The sequence below is a fragment of the Hydra vulgaris genome, chromosome 03 (genome assembly GCF_038396675.1).
Source record: "Hydra vulgaris chromosome 03, alternate assembly HydraT2T_AEP".
Taxonomy (NCBI): Eukaryota; Metazoa; Cnidaria; class Hydrozoa; order Anthoathecata; family Hydridae; genus Hydra; species Hydra vulgaris.
The window spans coordinates 33,048,884-33,063,552 of record NC_088922.1 but is presented as its reverse complement, the minus strand read 5'-3'; the positions used below and the strand labels follow the sequence as shown (position 1 = coordinate 33,063,552).

Here is a 14,669-nt window from a genome sequence, read left to right as displayed (position 1 = left end):
CACAACTAGTTCACAATTCTCAAATAGAGGGAGGATTTATTGGCACACTTTTACCTTTACTTGGTACAGCTGGAAGATTTTTATTATTAGGCGTTGCTCCGGCACTTGCAACACAATTATTAACAGGAGTAGGTTCAGCAGCTAGATCAGCTATGGTTGATAAAATTTCTGGAAGGGGTATTGTGTACTTAAAAAAGAATTGATAAGAAGTTAAAATAACAGCTGCAGGATCTAATTTATATTTGAGACCATAAAGTAAAGGAGGTTCTGCAGGTGATCGAATGTACTTACATAGTGGGAATGGATATACATCAGCAGGCTCTGGTTTATTATTAGGACCAAAAAAAGAGATAGCTAATGTCTTTTTAATTTATTGAATAGTTTTTAAAAAACTTTTTTTTTTCTTATTAAAAATGGAATATAATTATAATAAAATATACCCGACTCTTCCAGATGCACCTGCTTTTGTAAACAATATACATCTGCTCATGTTTATCGTTTACAAAAAATTAGTGAGATTCAAAAAGAAATAGAGTGTGAAAGAGAAAAGAGAACTATATTAAGTAAAAAGTCATAATAGAGCAGTAAAAATAATTTCAACAATTGATAGTGCATTACTAGCAAACACTATGGCACTTGTAACTATTGGAATTGGTTTTTAACAACAATAATTGCAGCACCTGTAGTTATAGTATGTGAGGGTATAGCATTAGGAGCAGGTGTGTTATCAATAGTAGGTGAACAAATTAATAAAAAATTAAATTTAAAAGCAGAAAAGCATGAAAAGATTAAGGTACTTGTTGATTCAAAACTAAATACAATAAGGGATTATATTTCTAAAGCTTTAGTAGATGGACATATAAATGACAATGAATATGAATTAGTACTTGGTGAACTTGAAAAATTTCAAGTAATGCTTGAACAAATTAGAACAAAAATATAAATTGAAATTGATAAACAAACTAAGGAATCATTAATTAAGCCAGGAAGAGATAAGGCAATTAATATACTCCAAAGTTGGTTTTGTAAAAATGTAAACGTAAAAACAAAAAAAAATTCATTAAAATAAAACGTAAAAAAAACAATGTAATATAAAAAAGCGTAAAACATAAAACACAACATAACGACTTATGTTGTGTTTTTTTGATTTTATAGTAAATAAAATGTCATTTCTAAAAATTGAAGATCCTGAAAAAAGAGATCAAGTTTTTAAAGAATTCTTAGATAGTAGTAAAAAAAGAATACAGCAGAATTATTTATATGACAAGATAGGTGAAGCTAATTTACAGTTAGACTTGACAAAATTGTACAAGCCTTTAATTGATAGTCAAGCTGGAATAAAAGAAAACATATCTAAAATACATGATCAAGCTAATAATTTTACACTCACTTTTTCAGATGCTTATCCTGAAATAATGGGTGAGCATGCATATAAAGAACTAATGCCTTCTTATGAAAAAACTAGAACTTTTAAGTTGGGAAAAGTTGCAACAGATTATCTAAGAATGTATACTAATAGTTAAAAGTCTCCAGATGCTACATTTGGAATACATTCTAAGGATGAAAAGTTATACATTGGAAAAAAAACAATATTTAATAATGATGATAATGATGATAACTATTCAATAAATTAAAAAAAAAATTTGGTCCTAATAATAAACCAGAGCCTGCTGATGTATCACTATTGATAGTAAAACATATTTTGGTACTCCTGGTCTTTGGGAGTTGATAACAAATTTTAATCCTGATAAGAACTTATATACTGTAGATGATCTTAAAAATTATAAAAATATATTAATACAAACAGATGCAATTACTACTAAAAACCCATACAAACCAAGGTCATCTAGGAGTGGAAAATACAGAGAAATAATAGCTCTAATTTGGAGAGTTATAAAGAAAAATGAGAAGCGTGAATCAAAAGGAATAGGATTACAAACTATAATTCTTCCTAGCGACCTTAATGCACTAATTGAAATACTTGAATTACGTATAGCTGCATGGAAAGCAGTTAATGCTGGATCAAGAAATAAAGCTGTTGCAACTTGTGATGAATTATTACGGCAAGGTGTTATAAATAGTGCACAGTATGAATCGATACTAAATAATTTATAATTAAATATATCTCAATGCATATAAAAAAAATACATGGCACATAAAAAATGTTAATCGTCCATAATAAGATATATATGAAGAAACATGTTGTTGGAGGAAGTGGTATATTCGACAGTATAAAAAATTTATTTAAACGAGCAGCAGCGTCAAAAGCAACAAGAGTATCATCAGCTATGTTGAATAGGTTGACTGCTAGCAAATTAGAAAAAACTACATTAACTGCTGCTAAATAAGCAGAAAAAGAACTTTTAACATCAGCTATAGAAGCTGCTAAAGCAGCTTCTATAAATATAAATTAGATTGGTACGGCTCGTACCAATCTAAATAGTTCTGGAGAAATAAGAATCAACGTTGAGCAACAAGATTTGTTTACACTTCCATCTGAGGCTTTTCTATTGTTTGAAGGAAGACTTCTTAAAGCTGATGCTAATGCAGATGCAGTGTCACTTACAAATAATGGTATTATGCATTTATTTAGTCAAATAATATAGCAATTATCAAACCAAGAGGAAGAAGCTGTTTATCATCCAGGTCAAGCAACTACAATGTTAGGAATGCTTAAATACCCAAACGACTTTCAATTAGCACAAGGATTAAATCAATTGTGGTATAAAGATCCTACAACAACAGCAGTACTTGCTGATAACCCAGGGTTTGCAGTAAGACAAGCATACCTAATTCAGAAACCAACTACAATAGGAACATTTTCATTTAGCATACCTTTAAGACACATTTTTGGAATCTGTGATGATTACAACTAAATTATTTATGGATTTAAATATGCACTAACTCTTGTAAGAAAAAGTGACGAAATGCAATTTTTAGACTTGCTGCTGCAGCTGCAGGAAAAGTTAATCTTTGATAAAATATCATTGTTCACACCACATGTGATCCCATCAGATGTAGAAAGGATTAATCTTTATAAAACTATTAAGTCAAAAGTAACAATTCCAGTAACTTTTCGCGCGCGGCAGTGTGATACTATATCTGTTCCACAATCTACTACATTTTCTTGGAGACTGAGCGTAAAGACATTTCCTGGAAAGCCAAGATACATTATTGTTGGATTCCAAACAAATAAAGGTGGAAGTCAAGAACTTAATCCTTCAATATTTGATCATTGTGACTTGAAAAATAAGTACATTATGCTCAATCAGGAAAGATATCCTGCTGTTGATTATAATTTATCATTCCCAAATCAGCAATATTTAAGAGCTTATAGAGATGCATCTGTGTTTAGTGAAAAATTTTATGGAATGAATGAATTGATCAAACAAAGCAACATACCTCCTTCTGAATACAAAGATTTATACCCACTTATGGTTTTGATGTTAGTAATCAGAAAGATTAAAATCAACAGTAGTAGGTGTACAAATTAAAGCAACATTTAATGCAGCTGTTCCAGCATATACTGAAGCATTTGCTGTTGTAATATCTGATAGATTGTTACAATTTCAATCTGACGAAAATAAAATGAATATTGTTTATTAAAATTTTTTTGAAAATTAGTTAAATTTTTTTTTCTTTATATGATAAAATAATATGAAGTATACAAAGAAGAATTTAAAAAATATATTAGAAGAAAATAACATTTAAAAAACATCTGACAATCTCGCTACATTGCTAATGATTGCTATGGATAATGAGTTATTAAATAAAGAATCTATTATGACTCAAGTTAAAGAAGTAAATGATAAAAGACCAGTTGGTAGACCTAGAATACATCCAGTAAAAAAAACAAATGCGAAGAATCCAGTTGGGAGACCTAGAAAAAATCGTGAAACACCAAAAAAAATTACAGATCCAAAATATGAAAGATTAAAATCAGTTAGAAATAAACCAGTGTCTATTAAATTAACTAACATGGAAACAGGAAAAATTACAATATATCCATCATTATTTAGTGCTATGCGTGGAACTAAGTATGGATGGAGATATTTTGAATTACGTGATTTAATTGAGGTATTTAATTCTGAAAAAAAATGAAAAAACAATAGTCTCGGAGATGATATAAAATCTTTACATGTATTCGTAAAGATTATTTTAATAAATATATATATAAAGAAAATAAAAAACTATATGTAAAGAAAATAAAAAATAACAAAATTGGTATAAGAAAAATAAAAATATAAAAAAAAATCTTGTCATATTAAAAATGGAAAATAAAAATGTCAAAGAATTGACACAAATCGCCAGAGAGCAAGATATTTTATAGAATGTGAAAAAATGATCTCATAAGATCATTAAAATTTATATTAGACGAACCGATTCCGGATATAGCATCTTCAAAATAGAATATCAAAGGTTTATATAGTTCTCTATTGTGAAATGGAGCGTACTGATATTTAAACAGGAGAAACTAAATTCACAACTGCTGCATTTGCAACGAAGAATCATATTCTATTAGAATCAACAGATTTGAATGAATTATATGAAATATCAAAGCTGAGAATTCTAGAAAATTTATCATCATTTAAACAGTTAGGGCCAGTTGGAGGTTTGTTTCTATTAAAAAGATGGATATAAAGATGATTGACTATAATCCTATTAAAGCTAAATCATACATTTCACTTGATAAAAATTTAGCAACTAAAAAGGCAATAACTAATATAAAAAATGAAGATAATGTTTTAAGTGGTGTATCGCAAGAGCATTAAATCCAACAGATAATCATCCTGATTAACAGATAATCATCCTAAAAGAGTAGATAACGAGCTTAAAAATCAAGCTGAAAAAATAAATTAGGAAAAAATAGAATTTCCAGTTTCATTAAACCAAATTACACAATTTGAGAAAAATAATACAGATATCAGTGTCAATGTACTTGGATATGAAAATTCATCGGTTCATATTTTACGTGTGTCGAAAAATAATAATCGTAAACATTTAATAGTTTAATTATTAATCTCAAATGGTGTTACTAATCATTATTGCTTAATAAAGAGTTTAAGCAGATTACTTTCTTCACAAACATCTAAAAAACTATGGACTACGCACTATTGCAGAAACATCTTATTAGGATTTAATACTGAAGAATCTTTATCTAATCATAAATTATATTGTGACACACATAATTCAGTACGTATTAAACTTCCAAGACCAAATTCAACAATGCAATTCAATAATCATAACTAATCTATGAGAGTACCGTTTGTAATATATGCCAACTTTGAAAGTTTTATCAAACCAATTAACACTTGTACACCAAATCCAAATGATTCCTATACTAAGCATTATCAAAGACATACTCCAAGTTCATTCTGTTATTATATTAAATGTTTTGACGAAAGTACTTATTAAAGCAGTGCAGTCACATTTACTGCAAGTGATGAAACGGATGATGTTGCACAAATTTTTGGTTAGTGAAATGTTTGACAGCTTAGAAAAAGATATTAAGAAAACTTGTGACGGGATTAAGTTTCCACAAAAGATGATATATACTACTCTTGAAAACAAGGATGATTTTAATGCTACAATATCATGTCACATTTGTAGAGAAGATCTTGAAAAAGATAAAGTACGTGACCACTGTCATATTACTGGAAAGTATAGAGGTGCTGCTCCTCAAAATTGTAATTCAAAATATATAAATCCAAAACTCTTTTTTTAGTTATATTTCACAATTTATCTGGTTATGATTGTCACTTGTTTATAAAGAAATTATCAGGAAGAAAGTTGAGTTGTATAGCAAACAATGAAGAAAAGTATATTAGCTTTTCTAGAGAAATTAAAGTTGATGAGTTGATTAAAAATAGTAAGAAAGCTGAAATTAAGCGCGAACTCCGTTTCGTAGATAGTTATAGATTTATGTCTTCTAATTTCGATAGTTTATCAAAGAATTTAACAAAAGATCGGTGTAGGGACACCGGAAAATTATATTCAGGTAAAAAATTAGATTTATTACTAAGAAAAGGTGTGTACCCTTATGATTGAGTTGATTCTATTTATAAATTGTCTGAAATACAATTACCACCAATAGAATCGTTCTTTTTAAAATTAAATGATGAAGGTATAATTGATGATGATTACTCACATGCACAAATTGACAACATTTCACATATGATGTCACTAACTGATGTATTTGAAAATTTTAGAGATGTTTGTATTAATTGTTATAAATTAGATCCTATTTGGTATTATACATCACCAGGATTAGCTTGGGATGCAGCATTAAAGAAAACAAAAATAAAATTAGAATTGTTGAGTGATTATGATATGATATTAATGATAAAGCAAGAAATAAGAGGTGGAATTAGTATGATATCTAATAGATTAGGAACTTCTAATAACAAGTATATGAATGATAAGTTTGATCCAAGCAAACAATGAACATATATACAGTACCTAGATGCTAATAATTTATATGGGTGGGCAATGAGTAAACCACTTCCAACACATGGATCTAAATGGATGGATGAAAACGAGTTAATAAACTGGAAATCAATTTTCTGTATACTAAAAGTTGATTTAGATTATCCTGAAAATCTACATGATGATCATATTGGTTATCCACTTGCACATGAAAGAATAACCGTTGTTAATGTTGAAAAATTAGTCCCCAACTTGAATAATAAAAAAAATTATATAGTTCATTATGAAAATCTTAAACTGTATAAAGATTAGGATTAAAGATTACAAAAATTTATAGAGGTATAAAGTTTGAAGAAAGAGCATGGTTAAATGAATACATTAAACTAAATACAAATCTAAGAACTAAAGCAACTAATGGTTTTGAAGAAGACTTTTTTAAACTAATGAATAATTCAGTATTTGGAAAAACAATGATGATGCTGTTAAATTAGCATAAAAACTATTAGCTAAAACAAACTATGAAAGCGGAACCATATTTGATGAAAACTTAATAGCAATACATATAAAAAGAACAAAATTACTTTATAACAAACCAATTTACTTAGGTATGTGTATATTAGATTTAAGTAAAACACTAATGTATGAATTTCACTATGATTACATAAAAAATAGATATTCTGATCGAGCAAAACTATTATTCACAGATACAGATTCTTTAGCATGCGAAATAAAAATAGAAGACTTTTATGTAAATATTTCAAATGATGTTGAAAGCAAATTTGACCCAAAGCACCCAACAATTAAAAATGTAGGTTTTAAAGTTGGTGCTAATCAGAAAGTTATAGGAATGTTTAAAGATGAAACAGCAGGAGCACAAGTTGAAGAACTTATTGGACTCAGATCAAAGTTGTATTCTTACAAAGGACACTGAAAAGATAACAAAAAATGTAAGGGAGTAAAGACAAATATTGTTAAAAAATATATAACACATGAAGATTGTTTATTAAATAAAAGGCATCATATTAGGAAAATGAATGTAATAAGATCCCATTTACACAGAAGAGGTCAATAAAACAGCATTAAGCTCAGAAGACGATAAAAGAGTTTTTTTAGAGGATGGTTTACACATATTAGCATATCGACACTGCAAACTAAAAGAAGAAAAAACAATAATTTATAAGTAAAAATGATTAAAACAACTATCATAAACTTTTCAATACTGAAGGAATAATTTTACCAAATGAACCACTACAAAATTTTCAATTGATCAAAGCAGCTAAAAAACTAAAAATAAAACATTTTAAAGGTGTATTTGTAAGAGATGAATTACCTAAAAATACACAAAAAAACAGAATGTGGAATATTAAATACAGGAGATTCGAGTACAAAAGGATTTCACTGGATTTGCTGGTATAAAGACGGAGATAAAAAAAGTCTTGACTTTTATGCATAACCACCACCAGTTGAAATTGTTATTTATTTAAAAAGTCCTGTTTATTATAATAGTGAAGGAGTTCAGTTTGGAAATATCTCATACTGTGGACACTTGTGTCTATATGTTTTAAAAATCTAGATGAAGGATGTGATTTTCAGATTGTTATTAATAATCTATGGTAATTTAAAAAAAACAATTTTTCTCTCTATATAAAAATGACTGTTGATAAATTCGGACACAATAATAATTCAACTACATATCAAGTAGCAAATGGTTTAACAACATTTCAAGCTACTAACTTATTTATTAGGAGAGATGGACAAAATAATGCAAGTCGTAATATTAACATGAATTCAAATAAATTGATAAATGTAGCAGAACCTCCTAACTCAAATGACGTTGCTACAAAAAATTATGTTGATAAAATAATATCTAATCCTAGCAGTTTAAAAATAATACCAAATTCAAGTTTAACGTGCCTTGGAGTAAAATCACAGACTCTTGCACCACATACAGGTACTGAAGGAACAACAATTTTTAATCAATCTACTGATCCTGGTATTCTCATAAAATTATGGTTTGTAATCACAGGAACAATTACTACTAGAAGCGTACCAGGTAACGTCTTTATTAAAATATACGCAGATAATACACTTTGCATAGGAAATTCTTCTTCTTCTACAAATATTAACGGAGTAAATAATATAGGTTTAACCACTGATTTTTTGTTTGCTCCACTTGGTGGGTCATTTTATGCAAACTCTTTACAAGTTTGTAATACGTTTACTAATAATGCATTAGAAGAATACTTTACACTTGAATTACTTTTTAAAACCAATCTAGCAATTCAATTGCTCAATAAAACTGATAATACACTAACATATTGGTTACAACCTTTTATTACAATAGGTTCATCAATACCACAATCAATATCATCTCTTAAATTACACTCATCAACATTTACATATTTGAATACAACTTATGGTAGAGAATGTATGTTATTGAACACTACAAGCGATGGTAATGGCGTTTATTTAAATTATGCTAGATTTCATGTTGTTGGCGCATCTGGAGATTGGCGGGAATCAAGAGTACGCATGTATGCAGGGCCGCCGTGAGGGGGGGTCTACTGGGTTGTTTTGTCCCGGGCGCCAGGTCGACAGGGGCGCACGAAGCCGAATATAAATAATTTTTCTTTTCATGTTTATTTAAAAAAAAGATGAAGTACTGGGAAGCAGCGTGGAAAATAAGAAATCAAAAGCAGCCGGTCAATTTGACCAGCTAAAACATATAATAGACGGTCAATTGCTTTTTTTGGCCGGTCAACTTTTTTAAGTTTAAATTTTCAACTTTGTAATGAAGTGCTTCATAATTGGACTTTTTAAATAAAAAAAGTAATTAATGCTTTAAAACTAAGAAATTAGCATTACTTTCAAAACATTAGTTTTAAATAAAGCGATTCTTTTTACATAGCGGAAACTCGCAAATAAAGTGAATACTAATGATTAATTTAACAACCCGCTGAATTAAATGATTAAAATAACTTTAGTGCACGGAGATTTTCATTCAATTAAAAACGGAGATTTTTTACTTTATTAAAAAAAGAGATTAGATTAAATCCAAGTAGTTTGATATTGATATAAAATATTAAAACAATTTTATTAAATTTATTTCTCTAATTTTTAGAATCTCTCAAATTTGAAACAATTTTGAAACACGTGATATCGATGTGATAGTCTGATAGACCCAATCAAGAAGAAATTCAAACAGTTCTTTGCTTATGAGCGGATGCTGTTTTAAAAAGCATTAAAACATGTCTGGTTTTAAAAAGAAAGATTCTGGTTGTCAAGTAAGAAAGAATGCTGCTCAAAGAACTGCGAATGAGGAAAAGAACAAACGCACTCTTCAAGAATGTGATATTACAGTTACAAAAAAAGGAGAAGATGAAAGTCCTACTTCTTCAAACTCTTTCCTGCCAAGTCAATCGATTCAAGTAGTAAATAGTTTTCCCCGTGAAAGGATGTTTTCCCATTTGATTAATTCAATGTTATATAAATTTTTAACTTATTTTTATAGGTTGGAACTGAAAACGATGTCACTGACATTTCTGAAAGCTCGGGAGAGCCCCTATCAAAAATCGGAATGGTAGCTGTGAATGAAGAGAATATTTTGGTAAGTTCTACCTCTTTAAAAGAAATGATGTTAATAAACTTTTAAGCTAATAAAATAAGATTTTTTAAAATTTATTCTCAGGTGTTGCCAACAGAAGAACCCATCGCTACCATTCCTTCCAATGATCCTGCTTTGTGGGCAGCACATCTTTCCAAAGTGGAAAGAGATTCTGTGCTTCTACAGGGGCTTCCTCGAAATCCTTCAGCTTTCCCGAAAGATTCTAATAAGAAGAAGGTTTCTGAATCAATTTTCTACGAAACTTCTCTCAACGGGGAGACCAGAAAGGTCTTCAGCCGCTCTTCGAATCAGTCTGCATTTTGCTGCGCATCTTCAACACCATCCCTGTTTCTGTTGCGGAAGGCGAGAGATCTTTTAGTAAGCTTGCTCTAGTTAAGACAGCTTTAAGGTCTACAATGAGCCAAGAACGACTCACGAATCTTCTGGTTATTTCCATTGAGCATGATCTTGCCAAAAAGTTGTGCTACGGTGAAGTGATTTCCAAATTCGCCATGAGTAAAGTTCGAAAGATCAATTTCCTCTGAAGTTGAAACAACAATAGCTGTTGTATTCTAGACAAATTTTTGCTCTTAACATCCAATAGTGTTTAATGATTGTCTTTGGTCTGTTTCTACCATGTTCTAGTGTCGACTTTATCATTTTATGTATGAGTGTATAACCAAGTCAAAAGACCATTGCAATTATCTAGAAATAAACTGTTCAAATGTTCATTAATTAAAATTAAAAAATTCTATATTCTTTTATCCTCTTTGATTTGTTATCAAATGGCTTATTATATGTATTGAATTATGGATCATTAGATCAGCTTTCACTTTCAGTAGGGCGCTTGGGAAATTTTGACCCTGGGTGCCGCAAAGGCTCACGGCGGGCCTGCATGTATGACGCACTAAATTCTCCTGTTAATACTAACTCTGTTATACAACCTTGGACGCCATATAACTATAATAATTGTACAGTATTTCCTGGATATGATGTTGATAGTAAATATTTTTACTGCTCATCTGGTTTAGAAGATTTTTATTTGTGGAACGGTGCTAATATTACCTTATTTAATAATACATCAGCTGGACTATTGTATCAATCAAAAGCAACAACTGATTCTACAACTGCTATCTCATTTTACAGAAATTATACTCAGTTCGATTCTATGCCCAGAGTTTCTAATGGAAGAAGATTAGTGGTTACATTAAACTCTGGGGATGAACAAATTGGACCATCTGGAAGTTTTTATGCTTTAATAGGACAATTTTACTATTACGCCTAAAAAATTGTTCTGATGTAATTTTTTTTATTTGGCTCATAAGTTATGTTTGTTATACAAACATAATTTCGCTAAATAAATAAAATTATGGTTGTATAACAACCATAATTTATTTATTTTTATTTTTATAATTTATTTTATTTTGGCTTAGAAATTATGAACAAGGCCCTGCTGCTTTGGAGTTATTAATCTGTTAGCAACACAGTGTTCCATTATACTTGTTTGAAAAATACTTTCTATCAATTTGCAGGGAATGGGTGTGAGCAAGATCGGCCGGTATTTTGATGCATTTAATTTACTCTCTTTCTTGAAAATAGGCGTTAAATTCAATTTTCTCCACCAGTCGGGAAATACACCAGTCATGAACGAGCACTTGTAGATAAGCAAAAAGGTTTGGCAAAGGCACATTTACTAAGGATCCGTGGATGTAAGCCGTTATAGCCAGTTGACTTTCTTTCATCAAGCTGGTTGAGGCACTTTTGTACTATATCGATTGAAAAACTTGCTGGGTCGACAAGACAAATTGCTCCAGTACAACTTTCAATGCTCGCATTAGATCTTCGGGCCCCAAAGCAAAAACTGAATGAAATATTGCCGGTAACGGTAGTGATGTTGCTATTAGCTATTTCTAACAATGTAATGGTGTTCCTGATGCTCTGTTTGCTTTGTACATGTGTATATAAGCGTTTAGGGTTGCTTTTGGACTCTCTGGCAATTTGATATACTTGGCCCAAGAGGTGCATTTAGTCTTGATTGCCTTAATAAAATCTGGTGTTACCCATTGCTCCTGTTTTTCAGTAAAGGGAGTAGTTGTTGATGGGATGTATAGTCTGATGGCTTCATTATACACGTTCAATAGGAGCTGGTAGTTATTGTTTGCACCAATGAATTCTGTTTCCCAATCAACAGCTGCAATGTGCAAGAATATTGCTGCGTAATTTGCTCTGCTCCAAATAAGTCAAGGTCGTAGCGGCAAAGTAGGGGAGTTGTCAAGGCCTACAACAGCAAGTTGACCTTCAATGAAGCAGCGTACCTGGCCCATTAGAATCGAGAGAATCACTTTGTTCAATGAAAATAACACGGTCTGGCCTATTTATTATGATCAGATCATGCGTCAATCTTTAAGGTCTGATCAGGTTATCCTGCTATTTGGGGTCAGGCCGGGTTATCCTGCTACTGGTAAAATTTAATCCAGTACAACATGCTTCATGATCTGCTGCTTTGTAGAATACTCTTTTTAGGCAAAGGCTAGTAGATGCCAACTCCAACTTAAAATACCCTCTGCCTTAGGACTCTTGGTTGAGAAAGGCTAGAGATAGTGTCTCGATACAAATATTCATCTTGGGCAGATGTTAAACGCATCCAGCTACTGTTTTGTGGAAGGCCTCCTAGGCAAAGAATTGAGGGGTAAACAGGTTCTATCTGTTGACCAACCTCGCACCCTTTCTTCATCTATTAGGCTGGCGCAGATGTATATTTAACACATTGTTTCCAGTTTAGGATGTTAAATGCTGGATTTTCTTGACTCAATGCATGGGTTTTGCTTGTGTCTATGTTTTTATGACTTGGCAACTTATTCTATTATCTCTTTGGTTTCTTGAACTCTGTGGTGGCTCTTAGAGAGGCTAATTCCATCAAAAACTGAAAAATATTAGAGTATTAACAGTACCATATTGCACATGGACCTTGTCCCTGTTCGTACTTTTGGTGCACATTGTCGAAGCCACATTTGGAGCCCTTTGTAACAGATTAGGGTTTATTAATAGAAATGAGGCAATTGCTTGGACTATTAAATAGTGTACTGAGTTCTATCTATGCTATGAGTCAAGTTCTTTATCAAATTTAAAAATGGCTAAAGTAAAAAACTATCGTCATTACCATGTTCTCGAAACCTATATTGGTTGAACACGATGAAATTCAGCACCCTTTAATTGTTAATTACAAGAAAACTACTTAACAGGTTTTTGTAATTTTTTGTCACAATGAAGCTAATTGAATTATTTATTATTTTCAATAATATTTTTAAATTTTTATCGAACACTTAGATGGAAACCGAATATCTTAACGAGTACTTGATATCATCTGCTGGATCTTCCTTCGATTTACTTTTTTTGAGGCGGCTATCAATTTTTTCTTAAAATCTTTTTTATTTGTCGCTAATTTCTTGCTTTTCAATAAAATTCCTTTTATAATTGTGTAATAACTTTCAATAACTCGATGCTTAGGACAATTTGGAGGATTTGCTTCCTTAGGAACAAATTCGACGCGATTTTGTTCATACCAATGTTCGAGGCCATTTTTTTCATCCAATCAAAGCCATTACTTCCATTTCTATCAGCAAAAAAATTCTCCAGAAAACAGATGTCTGTTTACTATTGCTAAAAACCGTTGTAAAAAAGTTTTGTTTACCGATAAAACCCATTATTCCCAGGTCATAAAATCTCGTATTTCATCACAAAAATTAGGCTCTCGTGACTTCTGGAGAATCTTTAACAGTATGAATAATAAGGGCAAATCTGTTATTCCACCTCTCTTGTATGGTTCAGATTTTGTCACCTCACCTAAATGACAAAGCTGAACTGTTTGCTAAGAACTTTTCATTAATATCATCTCTTGATTCCACTAGTTGCGTTCTCCCTGATATAGCTGACAAACAGAGTGATCCATTGCTTGACATTCGTATCACTCCAGCTTCTGTATCTGAAGTGGTTTTTTGCTTAGACTCTTCTACAGCTTGTGGTCCGGATACATACCTGTTATAGTTTTGCAGAAGTGTTCTCCGGAGCTGTTGTCTATACTTTCAAAACTATTTAACAAGTGTCTATCAGAGTCTTGTTTTCCAGCCTGCTGGAAAGCGGCATCTGTAATCCCTATCTTCAAAAATTCTGGAGAGCGATCTGATTCGTCTTACTACCGTCCCATTAGTCTTCTTTCTACCATAAGCAAGGTTTTTGAATCTTTAATTAACCAACACTTAATTTCTCATCTTAAATCTAGTAACTTACTTTCTGATCATCAATATGGATTTCGATCTTCTCGTTTTACAACTGAATTGCTAACAGTAATAACCGATAAGTTTTATCATGCATTAGATAGAGGTGGAGAGATTAAGGCTATCGCTCTTGACGTTTTTAAAGCTTTTGATAAAGTTTGACATTGATTGTTTGCTGATGATACAACCGTATGTTCTTGTCATGATAAGATGCCAACACCTGATTGCTTGGAGGGGGCATTTGAGCTTGAAAAGGATCTCAATCCTGCTACAGCATGGGGCTCACAGTGGCTGGTGAACTTTAATTCAGATAAAGCCTAATTTTTTTCAGGCAATCGTTACTGCAATAATTTAGATCTTTCTAT

General features: G+C 31.1%; 2 protein-coding genes across 2 annotated transcripts; both read left to right on the top strand.

The window, feature by feature from the left end:
• Positions 1-1,163: 1,163 nt before the first annotated feature.
• LOC136078624 (uncharacterized) lies at positions 1,164-2,115 on the top strand. Its single transcript, XM_065794407.1, has 2 exons — positions 1,164-1,507; positions 1,692-2,115. The coding sequence occupies exons 1-2, from the start codon at positions 1,164-1,166 to the stop codon at positions 2,113-2,115; spliced, it is 768 nt and encodes a 255-aa protein (XP_065650479.1).
• Positions 2,116-2,927: 812 nt separating this feature from the next.
• LOC136078623 (uncharacterized) lies at positions 2,928-3,494 on the top strand. Its single transcript, XM_065794406.1, has one exon. The coding sequence runs from the start codon at positions 2,928-2,930 to the stop codon at positions 3,492-3,494; it is 567 nt and encodes a 188-aa protein (XP_065650478.1).
• Positions 3,495-14,669: the final 11,175 nt, after the last annotated feature.